The sequence below is a fragment of the Hyperoodon ampullatus genome, assembly GCF_949752795.1.
Source record: "Hyperoodon ampullatus genome assembly, chromosome: 3".
Classification (NCBI taxonomy): Eukaryota; Metazoa; Chordata; class Mammalia; order Artiodactyla; family Ziphiidae; genus Hyperoodon; species Hyperoodon ampullatus.
Window position 1 is genome coordinate 63,058,805 of NC_136916.1, and position 14,184 is coordinate 63,072,988.

Genomic DNA, 14,184 nt, shown 5'->3' on the forward strand with positions numbered 1-14,184 from the left:
GTGTCATTCAAGACCTGCTAAGCTGGGCTCAGGGTCCCAGTGTGGAGAAGCAGGGACAGAGTAGGGCCACTGGACTCCTCTCCAGGGCTGCCTGCCTGGTGAAGGGGGCTGGGAGCCTGTCTATGGCTCTGGTTCACAGCCCCACGGCAGTGGCTGCCTGCTTTCTCATGTGGACCTCAGGTCTGCTCAGGGCCAAGCAGGGGCTGACTGAGATTCTGCCCTGAGTCTTTGATGCCTAGAGGTCAAGGCTGAACATGGGAGCTGAAAGGATCAGGAGTGGTCTAGGCTCTCCAAACAAATCTCGGCCCAGTCCAGCCTGGCCCTCCAGGGTCTGTGGAAGCCCAGTTTCCCAGCATGGAGGCCCGCACATGGGAAGAGCTTGTTCCTTCTCTATGTGCCGGGCAACCCTGAGACGGGAGGAGGGTGGGATTGTATATATCCAGGTAAGTTTGCCTTTGGAAAGCAGAGGCAAAAGTCAGCCTCAGAGTAAAAGGCACGGGGGTGTGACTCTGAGCCCAGCTGGAGTGATGCCACCCCCAGGACCTCAGTCCTGCATTCTCCTCCGAATTACACCAACCGTTAGCCCTGGGCTTGGACACTGCTGCTTGAGAGCCTGCCTCCTACTCATGAATCCCCTCCAGGACAAGGCCCAGGCCGGCAGCCAGACTCCATCACCATGCTCTGGGGTCTGCAAGATGAGTCCCCCACCTCACCTACACACTTTTGGACACCCTCTTCAGGAGCCCTGCCATGAGAAGGAAGGGAGGGTAGTTCCGGCCACACTTCCTGAGACCTAAGAGGTGAGTAGGCATCTCTGTGTCTAAGATGAGCTCTGTGAAAGCTTTGGGGCCTGTGGGGCCGGATCCTTAGCATTTTAAAATTTTATTATGACTGCATTTGTTTAAATATATATATATATTTATAGCTCTGTGTGCCCGCCGCCCCCCAGCTCCCTCCCCAGCCCCTAGTTTTTCCCCTTGGCTTTCTGTTTGGTGGCCATGTAGGGCAGCACCGTCTGAGTGCTCTTGTCTGACACCGTTTGGGTGCTGCTGTTTCTTGTGACCCTTCGGGTCTGCTCGGGGACCAAGGTGGGGTCTGGGCGGCGGCCAGTCAGTGGAGAGCGCCTCGGCTTGGAGGGAGCTGGGGAGGGCTTGAGGGGACCCGCGTGGGCCTCTGTGTGGGGAGGCTCCGGGGACAGGCCCACCTCCTCCTCGCCGTCCCCCTCCTCGTCGTCACAGCATAGAGCGTGGTAGAGCACTTTGTCGCTGAATCGCACCCTCTCCCGTGTGCCCGGGGTCCGCTGGGGCTGCTGGCCCTTCACAGAGCCAGCGCTGAAGGCCTCCTCACTGGAGGAGTCCGGGGTCTCCACCCGGGGCCCGTTGGGGATGGGCATGCCGCCATTCATGAGCCGGTAGTCAGGGCCAGCCCCCGGCCGGGTCGACTCGGGGCCGTCCACGGAGTCTGAGGGGGTGGAGATGTCCAGGAAGGAGCAGAACTCCCAGCTATCTGAGAGGATGTCGGCTGTCATAAAGTCCAGGTGGCCCAGGTCAAAGGGGCCGCCCACGCCCACCTTGTCGCTGCTGGAGGTGCTGCTCACGGTGGCCGTGGTCCAGTCATCTGGCTCCAGTTCGAAGTCGAAGTCCGAGGTTAGCTTATCGATCTGGCTCACCACCTGGCCGGGGAAGGGGAGAGGAGTGAGTGAGAGGGGCCAGGCAGCGGCCAGCATCACCTAGGTGTGAATGTGCCCCGTCCCATCCTACTACACTCCCCGGCTGATGACCCTACAGGACACGACTGGACTTGAGGTCACCGGTTTGTTTGCCCTGTTGAGGGCCCAAACTGGACCAGGGTGAACAGAGCTGGTTCCGGCCATCCCCCTGGTTCCACTCCTCAGTGCCTTTGGGGGAAGGGGGATGCTTTCCAGCCCTGCACCCCGTCCATTCACACGTCCCTCTGCCCCAAAGCCAGCTGCTCTGCTGGGGGGCAGCCCTGGTGCTCAGAGCTTGACCTTCCTTTGGTTGACAGGGGGCCATTTAAAAAGGGCTGAGAGACTCCAGCAAGGCCACCCAGTGGTAGGATGAGCAGCCCACCCACCCTTGGAGAGGAAATGATACATGGTAACTGCAAAGAAGGCTCTGGCCAGGCTTTCTGAAGCATCCTGGACCAGCCCCTGCAGTGGGTCAGCGAGTGCCCCCCATGGGTCTCCACCACCCCACCCCTATATAGCCCTGGAGCCTCCTCCATCCTCCTCTTCCCTGCCTCTTGATGAGTGAAGATCAACCCTGGTTTGATGGGGAAGGGATAAAGTAAGCATTATTTGGTAAGCAATAAGAAAACCATCCATCCTGGGCCCAGAACTGCTGGTTAAATGCCCTCAGGGGCTACAGAGGTCACTGCACCCACCTGCCCCGCATGAGGTGAAGCCCTGTTTCATGCAGGAGGCCCTGCCTCACGACAACCCTTGCCTAGGCCACTGTCAGCACAGACATCAGCAATGAAGACAGTGAGGGAAAAAGGGAGACCCAGTCAGACAGAGGGAGAGGACAGAGCAAGGGGAGGAGAGGAGATTCAGGCCCAGATCCAAACCAGTAGAACAACAACAACAAAAGCAAAGCGGAGGGACCAAGAGACCCAGAGACAAAGACGTAGGCAGTGAGTCATCAGGCCCAGGAGCTAGCTCCCAGCCCTCTCCAGTGCTCTTTCCCTGGGGTCAGAGAGGTCAGTTAATTCATTAACTAATGAAGTCCCTAATTCAACAAACGTTTACTCAAGATGACTGCTGTCCAGGGATGTGCTAGGTGTTCAGCAAGGAGTGGGGGTGGTGAGTGCCTCAAAGTGCAAGTGGAAAGCAAGGGCAAAGATGATGGGTCAGGAGGAGTCTGGCTCAGTGAGACGAATACTGCGTCAGGAGTCAGGAGGTCTGACGCTGGCAACCTAGTCAGTCGTTTTCCCTCTCTAGGTCTCAGTTTCTCAAACTGTAAATGGGGAGTTGGGTGACTAGTTTATCTCCAAGCTTCCTTCCATCTCTGAGATTCTAGGACTCTGTATTTAGAGGAGTGACTTGAGAAGCTGTTTTGGGGTGTCAATGCCTAGGGATGCCCACTTCCCACAGCCCCAGACCAGGGATGGAAGGAACACCTGGCTGAGGCCTATGGAAGAGCTGGGGGAGTCAAGACACCTGGGTTCCTGATTCGGCTTAGACATCAAATGTTCTGTGTGTCTTTGAGTAAGTCACATAACCTCTCTGGACTTCAACTTCACTCATCACCAAGTGGGTATGATAATCTCAGGCCTGCCAACCTCACCAGGGCTTCCTGAGGAACAATGAGAAGGCAGTAAAAGGGCTTCGTGGGGGCACTGGTGATAAGAGTGATAGCATCTCCCATATCTGAACACCTACTATGTGTCAGGCTTTCCACCCACGAGATCATCATCTCCTGAGTTTATGGATGATGGGCCAGAGGCACCAGTCACCGGGGACCTGAGATTCCCGCCTCTGCTGGTCCTGCAACACTGCACACGGCTGAGGTGCTGCCATGATTTCTGGGCTTGGACAGGCAATGGGGATAGGGCTCTACCCTCCAGTCTGACCACCCCAGTCCCCCACCCTAGAATGACTCCCCCACTTCAGAGAAGCTCACATCCCCCTGAAACCCTTGCTTAACCCAAGCCCCACCTGAGAGCTGGTGGGAGCCCTGGCCTAGAGTAGGGGCTCTCAAACCCGGGTGTGCATCGACTCCCCAGAGTTTCCGATTCAGTAGGTCCCAGTGGGGCTCAAGAGATGCATGTCTAACAAGCTTCCAGGTGATGCTGCTGCTGCCGCTGTTGGTGCAGGAACAGACTTTGAGGACCACTGGCCTAGGGGACTGGGGATTTAAGCTGGTGAAAAATAGCACCCCAAGGCATGGCCGCCCTGGGGAGAGGCCCTGTGCCCCTGGGACAGCCACACACTCTAATTAGACTCCGCTGATCAAGCAAAGTTGCCGAGAGTCTGCTGCTGTCTGAGGGTGGGAGGATGATGGTAGGAATCTGGAGTTAAATGACTCAGCTGTGAACTCACAGGGTTGCCTGTGGCCAGGCCAGGCCCCGAGGCTGGGCTCCTAATCCCCTGTGAGGAAGATGCAGGGTCCACAGGGCAGGAGCCCTAGAGCCTCAGGCCTGGATACTCTTCCCGCCCAAGAAGCCCTTGCCGGCCACCTGCTCAGGAGGCCTTCACGTTCAGGCCCTTCCCCTTCTCCATTAGAATGCCCCTCTCTGCTTCCATCCTGGGAGAGTGGAGGGAAGGAAGGGAGGGAGGTCTGGGCTCAAGTCCCAAGTCTGCCCCATCTTGGCTAAGAGGCTTGAGAGGCAGGTGATTTCCCTCTCCATGTCTCATTCCCTCCCCTGTAAAATAGGAGGACACACCTCTACTCGCCAGACGTTGGGGATTCAATAGGTAGGAATGTGCTTTAAACTGTAGAGTCTGCACAGCTAAGCACTTAAGAATCTGGGCTCTGCAACTGGGCCTGGGGACCCAGATTGTATGCAGGGCCCGGGTCAGTCCACAAACCCTGCTGCCCGTCCCTGGTGCCTCATTTCATGGGGCCAGTTAGGAGGGCAGGAATAGGGTAGGCCCCAGGCTACCTACCTCTCTGCTTTGGCTGTCTTGAAATCTATGATTTCTCTCTGAGATTTAATAATCATTTTGCCTACATGTAATTTGGGATTGTCTTGGAGTGCAGGCAAATAATTATATACACAAAAGGAAAGAGAGGGGGAGAGAGAGAATGGAACCACGGAAATCACAGAACCATAGAACCTTGAAGCCAGGAGGGACTGGAGACACCGCTGAGACCACCCTTCCCATTGTGCTTGCTGACGGGGACTAGAAGGGGCTGAGCTGAGACTGGAAGTCAGGGGTCAAGTACAGGAATCACCTGCTCTACAGGGAGCAAGAGTGAGCACTAGAGAGGAAGGGCAGGGCTAAGGGCTGTGACAAAACCTGCTGGGGGCCCCAGGCCCTGTCCCAAGGGTGTCTACAACCTCTGTCCTGGCCACAGCCTCAGCTGCCCACCACCCCCGAACACTGCACCCATCCAGTCTCCCCACTGACAGCAGCTTCCTGGCTAGCTCCTGCTGCATCCAGGGAACTTCCTAATCAGCCAGCAGGAACACATCACCTCTCTGCTTCCAGCACTTCGCTGCTCCCCAAACTCCTGAGCCTCCCAAACACAACCCCACAGCAAATCTGGTCACAGGTCCTGTTCTGTCCAGCAAGCAGCCTCCTCCCTGCCAGGCCTGCCCCCTCACCTGCCCAATTCACTCCACCGAGCTCACTTGTGCCTCTGGGCCTCACCTGGAATGTCTCCTTTCTTTCCCACTCATTCCCTCTCACTTCCATAAGGAAGTCTTCCCTGACCCCCAGTTGAGGACAGGTTCCCTGTGAAAGGCTCTGACAGTACCCTGCACCTCTCATTATTTTCCAGTAGTTATCACTGCTACCATTTTGTGTGCAGATGTTATAAGGAAGCCCCATGAAGGGCAGGACTGGATCTGTCCTGCCCACCATCGCATCCCAAGTTTGGCACAGGGATTAGCACATTCTTTACAAATATAGCTTTTGAATGAGTGGATGAGTTAAGACAGAGGGCTTAATAAAACCACTTGGGGCTTCTTTTTCGAGAAAAAGTTCCATGGGCCTGGACACCCCAACACTGCCCGCCCTAGCCTGCCCTCCAGCCGTGGGTGAGACCCCTCTCCAAAGAAAGCACTTCTGTGTTCCCTAAGGCCCCAGGACTGAGGACCCGGGAGACCCAGAACCTGTTTATCTCCTCCCCCTTCACCTCTGGCCCCTTCAACTCCCTTGACAAGCTGCTACCTCCTTCCCTCCCTCCCAGCTCCCCAGGCAGCTGGTTACATAACTGGGGATTCTGCATTATTTATGACCACTGATTATTTTTTAATTCTTGATTACGTTATTTATTGTCTTCCTGGAGGGCTGTGGAGCTGGGGAAGGGGTGGTGGGGAGCGAGTTGACCGTGCGTGATTCATGATTTTCATCCTGCAAGTTGGCATAATTGGCCAGGGAGCTTCTTGGATCTGTCTGGAGGAGGAGAACGCAAAGGGAAAAGGGAGGAAAGGAAGGCGAGAAAAAAAAAATAATAGGAAAAAATCCGCACAATTCTTGCTGAGCTGCAGGTGATGGAGCTGACCCACTTTGGCACAGCTCTGTGGTCCCCAGCCTCTCCTGCTCCAGCTGCTTCCTGGCTGGGACACATTTATCTCATGCCTGAACGGCCCTTGGCTTTCCTTGCCACCTCATACGCAGCGCCTTGCCGAGGTGACCGCACAGTCACCACCGGGCCTGCTCCCCGTGAAAATTGGGTGGGGGTATCCTCCACCGCCACCCCTGGCTGTGAAATGTTTGTGCCCACCCCTCCATCCTCCTGAGGTGTTCGGACCTAGGTGGGCAACTGTGCCCTTAAGTTATGTCCTACCCAAGAGTCAGTGATGATGTGAGAGACACCGGCCGATCAACACAAGAGACAGTTTTGAGCCTCCATGCTGAGCGATATCTTGGGGAGGGGGCAACCAAGGAGGAAGAGGCCAAGTAACCTGCTCAAGGTAAGCTCAACATCCAAGAGGCCAAAGGCAAGCCCCTTATCCCTGGCCTTGGGGGCTCCCAGTTGATAGGAAACAGGGAGAGCAGCGGGGAGGCAGACTCCTATCCCGAAACACAACCAGGAGATTCCTGGAGAGCATGTGGGATTCTCACTGCGGACAAAATCCAAATTCCAAACCGTGGCCTGCAAGGGCTCTGTGTAATCTGACTCCCTGCTCCCTCTTTGACTTCCTGCTTTTCTCCTAGTTCACTCCACTTCAGCTGCACTGGCTTCCTTGCTGATCCTGAACACGCCGGGCCCATTTCTTCCCCAGGATCTTTGCGCAGGCTGTTTCCACTGCCAGGAAGGCTCATCCCCTAAACACCACCCTCACTTCCTTTGGTTCTCTGTTCAAAAGCCATCTTATTGGAAACCCCCTTCATATCCCCATATCACTGTCACTCTCTATTCCCTTTCCTTGCTGCAAGAGGATGGGACTGCCTACTGCAGGAGGTACTAAATGGTGCCAGCCAGGAGGTCAGGGTCCTGGCTTTGACCTCCCTGATGATGGCTAAGAAGCTCATGTGACTCCAAAAGAACAAAGCCACACACAGAGTGAGGCGCTGGCCAGTGCTAGAATATTTCATTTATAATATCTAACAGATATGGAGTGAGTTTTGTGCCCATCACTGTGCTAAGTACTTGATATATAATATCACATTTAATTCTCACAACAACCCTGGGGCTGGGGGGTGGGGTGGGGAGTGTAAAATTTGTTATCCTCATTTACATGGGAAAACAGAAGCACAGAAAGGTAAAGAAATTTTCCCAAGTTCACACAGCTAGGTAGGGGGCAAATCTTGGATCTGAACCAGAGACATCTGGCTGTGGAGCCCATGCTCTTAGCCCGTAGGCTGTGCTGTGTCTCCAAATTAAGATCCACAGAATTCTGAGGAGCTTAGAGAGCCTGCTGGGATTGGCCTGGCCTTCTGGAGTATTGGGGAACCTAGGAGAGATGAGGGCTAATTAATGATTGACCGTCATATCCCTCTGCAGCACAATTTTAGCTTTCAAAGCATTTACATTCCTCACCTCACTTAGTCCATTAAACTACTTTTCCCATTCATGGGATAGAACTTGTTGCTCATCGCCTGGGAGGCCAATAGCAGAGCTACAGCAGGGGTTTGGAAGGGTAGGGGAGGTATGGACAGGAAACGCCAAATCCTTTAGGGGTGTGAGTAGGTGTTGGCCCCCTTACCGCATGCCAAACCCTGATGAAACCCTAAGGTCACACTGAGGTGAGAATGATCATCATCCCCATCTCAGAGGAGCAGACTGAGGCTCAGGGGCCTGGGAAGGGAGTGTATTGGTGTCCCTCGTCTTTCTACGAACTTCAGGCTGTATACTCAAGAGGGTAAGGAGAGTCTGCCATGATCAGTGGTGTCTGGGGCTGGGGAAGGGAGCAGCAGAGAGAGGAGAATGACAGAAGGGGACACAGCTAAGCCCTTCCTCTCTGCTGGCCTTGCTCCTTCATCAAGCATCTTGTGCTACTCCCCAGCAGTCTTGCATGTGAATCTTGTCTTCACATCTAAGTGCTTTGCCCCCGTGGCATGAGAACCCCATTGGTGAGCCCTGAGCTGGTACTGCCCGGGGAGTGGGGTGTGATGAGGGAAAAGTGTCTGCCACCCTCTCGACCTTGGGTCCATCCATACCCCCAAGGGAAAATGCCATACTAAGCTACTGAGGAGCGCCTGAGAGATCCAGCTTTACGGCCCCCCGTGGAGGACCAAGATGCAGGTTCCAGGGAGCAGGGGGACTGAAACCCTTTACTCCAAACCAGAGCTTGGCGCCCCCCACTCAGTAACTGCATTCCTGACGAATTCCATCCAACAGGAAGTCAGTTATGGCATCTATTCTTCTGTCTGGGCTTCCCAGAGCCTCACCTGCCTTCTACAACACTTCCTCTGCCCATCACCCCATGTCCAGACCCTGCCTGGGGGATGGGGGAGTTCTGAGGCCTGGTGCCCCCTCCCAGCTGGGTGCCATTGGCAGCAGGCAGGCTGTGGCATACGGGGTAGACTCGGGTTGCCGTAGCAACCTGCCAAAGTCTTGGGTGGAGGCACATGGCCTACAGGGTGTGTGGGGGGAGGGGACTCATCTCTCCCTGTCCTAGCTCAGGCCTCTAGGCTGCAAATCCTGGGAATCTGAAGCTCTGCTGTTCGAGACATGGGAGTAGGTGAGTGTGTGTGCTGGGAAGGGACATCTAAAAGGTCTGCAGATGAATCCTAGTACTTCTGAGCTCCCTGCCTCACCCCTAAAGGGTGCTCCTCAGAGCATCACAGCATGAGCATAAGGTATCACCTCTAGAAGACCCCTGTGAAAATGCAAAGATATCAATTAGCCCACCTGCTGAAGCCCCAGAATAGGCAGCAGGAACCTGAGTTCTAGGCTTAGTTCTGCCACTGGTAGGCTGTGTGACCTTGGACAAGCCCCTATCCCTCTCTGGCCTCAGTTTCTTCAACAGCAAACAAACAGGGATGGTCTGGATGACCTGTGAGACGCCTTCAAGCTCTGGATGGCTATTCGGGGAGGGATGGCAGGTGCCTGGAAGATGCTCAGTTGGGAGTAGGCTCTGAGCTTATTGAAGCTGCCTCCCAGGCTTAGAGTCAATCCTGGCTCTTTCTGGGCAGGCTTGCTGGGACATAGGTCCCATGCCCCTGCCCAAGACTGAGACTCTGGACAGTTCCCATGGTCCTGAGAGAACCACAGAGCATCTGAAATAAGATGGGGGTGGGGAGAGTCAAAGAGGGGACTGTAGTCCTCTGGACCAATGAGGTTGGGAGAAGAGGGGTTGCTCAGGGGCATCTGGCCTTTGACCTCCAAACTATATTCTCAAAGATGTTCAGTCCAGACCATGGCCAGCCCAGCCCATGGGAAGAAGCACCACACTTCTCTCTACCTGCAGCAATAGCCATTCCCACCTCCTGAGAAAGGACTTCCTAGTACGCTCCTCCATGAGGCTGCCTCTGGGCAGAGGGGCTGCCCTGCCCAACCCCTGCTTCTGTCCCAGCATTCCCACAACCCCCTCTACTCCGAACATGACTCCCTTCCAACACCCTCTGCTCCTTGGCTCTCAGGCCAGGCTAGAATGCCACTTTCCCAGTCAGGATTTGGTCCACCATCACCCCCTCTCCCCAGCCTTCCTAGCGCCCCCATCTTCCCCACACAGCTGGCTGGGGAGAGCTCAAGCCCATAACTCCCGTTCAATCACTCTCCCTGTCATCTCTGCAGGGACCCTGGTTACAAGGAGTTGAAATTTGGCTAAAGCCCACCTGGCTGGTGTAATGGCACCCAGCAGGCAAATTTAGGCCAGCGGCTCAGAACGCTGGTCATGCATTTTGGGCTCGAACACAGCCCAGGGGGCAGGGCTGAGGACATGTGTACCTCATTACCCTGGTGATGTGGGAAGCAGTAATTAAACCGGGCTCCGCTTAGAGAGACAGAGAGGGACACATATCCTCGGATCTCTCGCTGACTTTTCAGCCTTGGCAAAAAAACATTCAGAACTGTGGGACGGGGATGCATACCTTCAGAGGAGATTCCTGCCCCTGCCAATGTACTGATACCCACTAGCAGGCCCCTAGACCCATTCCCACCGCAGGGCAGGGAAGACATAGCTGGCTTTAATTTTTCCAGGATCTAAGGGTTCTAAGTATCTGTGTGATCTCTGGGGAATGCTCTGAGCTGGGCCTTGAGCAGCGGGGACTGCCTCAGTAGAGCCATCCACACTCTCCCAGGGCCCTTTATAAGCCAGTCAGAGTCTGGGAGGCAGATGGTGAGGTCAAAGGTCAGCTTGGGTCCCAGAAGAATGTCTTCCACTAAGAGGATGCTGTGGGATTCAGTCCTTACCGGCCACCGTGCAGCTCTGAACCATGGGCCCACAACATGCTGCCCAAGCAGTCTCAGGATCACTGAGGCCCCTCCAGCCCTGGGGTACAGTGAGATCTTCAGCGAAGCAGATTTGGGGAAAGAAGAACAAGGAGAAGGAGGTAGCCAGCAGAGTGACCCAGGTGCGCACAGCTTTGAGCGCGCACACACACACACATACACACACTTAAACACATACGTGTGAGTACGTTTCCTGGGCCAGGCCCAGGAAAACCGGTCTAGGGGCTGCCTGGCCCCTCACTTACCTCCCTTAGCTCCTTGGCCACCTCCTTGAGCTCCCGCAGTATGTCCTCCAGCTGCCCAATGACCATCTTCATGCGCTGTCGAATCCGCTCTCGCTCACCACCACTGCTGGGGTCGTCACTGGGCTGCCCGAGGTCCGGGGTGCCCCGAATGTTCATCCTTTACCACGTGGCCGCAGGCCTGCCCATACTCCCCCCAGCCGGGCACACGCTGCGTCTGCCTCCACGGAGCCCCCCTCAGCTGGGCAGAGCTCCACATCTTAACGGCCCCCTAGCCCACCCTGGCCCTGGGTGGCCTTCACCCAGCCCCTGCCCCCTGCCACCCCGCCTCCTCTACCTCTGGGTGGGGAATGGGACACCCAGAGGGAGACAGAGTCTGACCAAGGGGGGTCAAGGTGAGGACACAGGAGAGCAGGGGGAGGGGCCTTGGGTCTCAGGAGTGGCCTCTAGGACTTGAAGTGCCTGTGGGTATGCTGAGCTGGACACAGAGGCAGGGGGATGACTCTGCAGGGACTAAGGGTAAGAGATGCCCTTGGGGTGGGCGGAAGGCAGCAGTAATCCCCTCACAACTCCTAGGAAATTGCAAAAGCAGAGGTCTCGAGATGCAACTGACACCTCCAGAGGGATGGTGGCTGGGGTCTTCCAGATGTGAAGGGGGCTCCAGATGTGGGTGGCTCTGGGAAGGGAGCTGGATTGGAGGAGGGCAGACCCCTGCAGAGAGAGCGAGCCTGGCGTCAGCCCTCCCAGGTTGCAGCACCCGCCGGCAACGCTGCTGCCTTCCTCCTCACCCCAGCCTGCACCTTTCCTCGCTGGGGATTTGGTTTTATTTATTTATTTTTTTGTAGGAGGGATGATGGAGGCAGATGCTCTATAGCACAGCCCCTCCCCTAAAGGGAAAACAGGAGCCCCTGCTTTAGAAGCTGAAGTCCTCAGCCTGCGATGGGGCACCCTGCCCTGGCTCTCCCCAACGCTCCCCAACCCCAGTCAGGCCTGGCCCCGCTGGTTCACTGGAGGGCCTCTCCAGACATCCATCCTCCCTCCTAGTGCCCCCGGGGTGCCCTCGTTCCCCGCTGGACCTTCCCTTCCCCTGCCCCGCCTTCCGTGAGAACCCCGCTCCGCTCCCGGACTCACCAGGTGGGGGAGTGGGGGCACCGGCCTTCCTTCCGCGCAGCGTCGGGGGCCAAGTCCCAAGGCAAGGTTGGGGGGCCCCCAAGGCTCCCTAGGGCGGGCTTCTCTCTCTGGACCCTTCGGTCCTTGGCCTCAAAGAGGTCCTCAGAGCCGCCACTGGAGACATCTGGACAGTGGGAGGGGGCGGGGCCTCCACGCTCCAAGGAAGAGGCCAGGAAAAATCTCTCCCAACCCCCGCCAGGCTCTGGTGGGGAATGAGCAAGGGTCCGGTGGGTCCGGGGCTCTGAGGCCACAGGTGAACCGGGCACAGGGCGACCGAGGCGACGCCGGTCCGGTCTCAGCACGCAAGCCAAAGTCTGAGGGATCGGAGGGCGCCGGGATCCCTTCAGCCCACGCCCGGCATTCCCGGGGCTCGGCACCGTCCTGAATTCGCTCTGTCCAGTCCAGATCGGCCGGCTCTGGGCTCCGCCGGGGTCTGCCCTGCCCTGCCCGGAGTGAGCTGGCACCCGTGGGCGCCCGGGGCGCGCTCAGCCCGGACCCCGAATGACCGCGCTCCGGCACCTGCGGCGTCCGGAGCGGCCGCGAGGGTCCGCTCAGTCTAGCCCCGGGGTCCTCCGGGGGCGACAACGCTCCCGCGGCTCAGTCCACCGTCGGAAAGGTCCAGAATCGCCGGGCCCCGGGGGGAGGGGCGGTGTTGGCCGCGGGGACCAGGTCCCCGCCGGGCCGGGCCGAGGGACAGCGGGGCAGGGGGCCCGGCCGGGCTGGGTCTGGCGGCCAGGCGCGGGCGGGAGCGGCGCCGGGCGGAGGAGAGGAGGCGAGAAGAGCAAGAGGAGGAGGCGAGGCGAGGCGAGACGAGGGGAGGGAGCGCGCGGCGGGCCCGGCGGGCCGGGGCGCACGGGGCTCGCAGCCTCCGCTCCGCTCCGCCGCCTCCCGCCCGCTGGCCCTCGGCTCGCAGCCTGGCCAGCCCCCGGGCGCCCGGTTGTGCCGGTGGGGCCACCGGGCGCCGGGTCGGGCTGGGCCTCCCTCGGCCGCCTCGCTCCGCCCTGCCCCGCCGGGCTCCGCGGGCCTGGGCCCGCTTCTCGAGCGCCGCGCCGCCCGCGTCCCGGCCGCCCCCGGCCCGCCCCGCCGCCCCCCGCCGGACTGGCCGCCCGGGCGGGCGCTGGCTCCCTCAACGGCCGCCCGGCTTGCTCGGCTCCTCTCGCTTCGGCGCTGTCAGGGAAGGGGCCGGCCCCGCGCGCCGGGAGGGAGCTTTTAAAGCGACACACACGCCTCCCAGCGCCGAGCGCCGAGCGCGCGAGCCGGGGGGTCTCGCCACCCCGGGGACTGGGAAACGTCCAGTGCTTGCGGGGCTGGAGGCGGGCTCGCCCGGGCGCACTCCTGTTGACCTCGGGGCGCGGAGGGGCAGCGGGTTAGGGGCTTACTCAATTCCTTCCTACCTTTCCATAAGCCCCCATTGCCCCTTCCCCCACTGCGGTGCGCCCCGGGCTTCCCTTTTGGCTAAATTTCCCTCATCCAGGCCCTCCCCCTTCCCCCATCATACCTCAAACTACTCCCAAACGTTGCCTTAAGTCAGACGCATTAAGAAAATACAATACTGACAACCTTTACTGAGCACCTACTGTGTGCCAGGCTCTGGGCTGGATGGGGCTGGAGTTGGAGATTCTGCAGATGACAGGAATGCATTAGACACAGGTCACTTTGTTTAGTTATTCATCCATTTACTCAACATTTATGCAGCACCTTCCGTGTACCAGACCCCACGCTAGACTCTGGCGTCTCGGGAAGGAAAAGCCACACTTCAGGAAGCTCACAGCTTGTGAGGACACTGCTGAGTAAACTCAGGGGCGGTAAACGCAGGGCAAAGGCAAGTTCCAGAAGCAATGGTAGGGGAGGGGGAGGGTGGGAGCAACCCAGGCCAGGGGCTGGCAAGCTCTCCTTGAGACAAGCCCTGAGCTGAATCTCAAAGGGTAAGTAGGAGTTACCCAGGTGACTGTCAGTGTGGGGGAAGTGTCGGTGAGCATTCCAGGCAGGGAGGAGGGTGAGAGCAGAGGCTCAGAAGCAGAAGTGAAGGGGGGCGGGGGGGGGGGGAGTTGAACCAACTGTGGCCTTTTAGAGATAACCATTTTGACAGCTCTGTGGAAAGTGGATTTGAGGAAGACCAGATCCTGAGAGACCCAGAGGCCATGGTTAGAAGCTTGGATTTTATCCTGAGGTAGAGGGAAGCTATGGTGTTAGGGAGGAACCCGGTCCTGCTCACCTCTCAGGAGATCCCTCTGGGGCTTTGA

The 14,184-nt window shown here is 57.9% G+C and overlaps 1 protein-coding gene across 1 annotated transcript; it reads right to left on the minus strand.

Moving 5' to 3' along the window:
* Nucleotides 1–937: 937 nt before the first annotated feature.
* On the minus strand, nucleotides 938–10,930 carry INSYN1 (inhibitory synaptic factor 1; the record flags this gene model as incomplete). Its single annotated transcript, XM_079699399.1, has 2 exons — nucleotides 938–1,672; nucleotides 10,775–10,930. 2 exons carry the CDS (start codon nucleotides 10,928–10,930, stop codon nucleotides 965–967), a joined length of 864 nt encoding a protein of 287 aa, XP_079555525.1. The 3' UTR covers nucleotides 938–964.
* Between the last annotated feature and the right edge of the window lie 3,254 nt (nucleotides 10,931–14,184).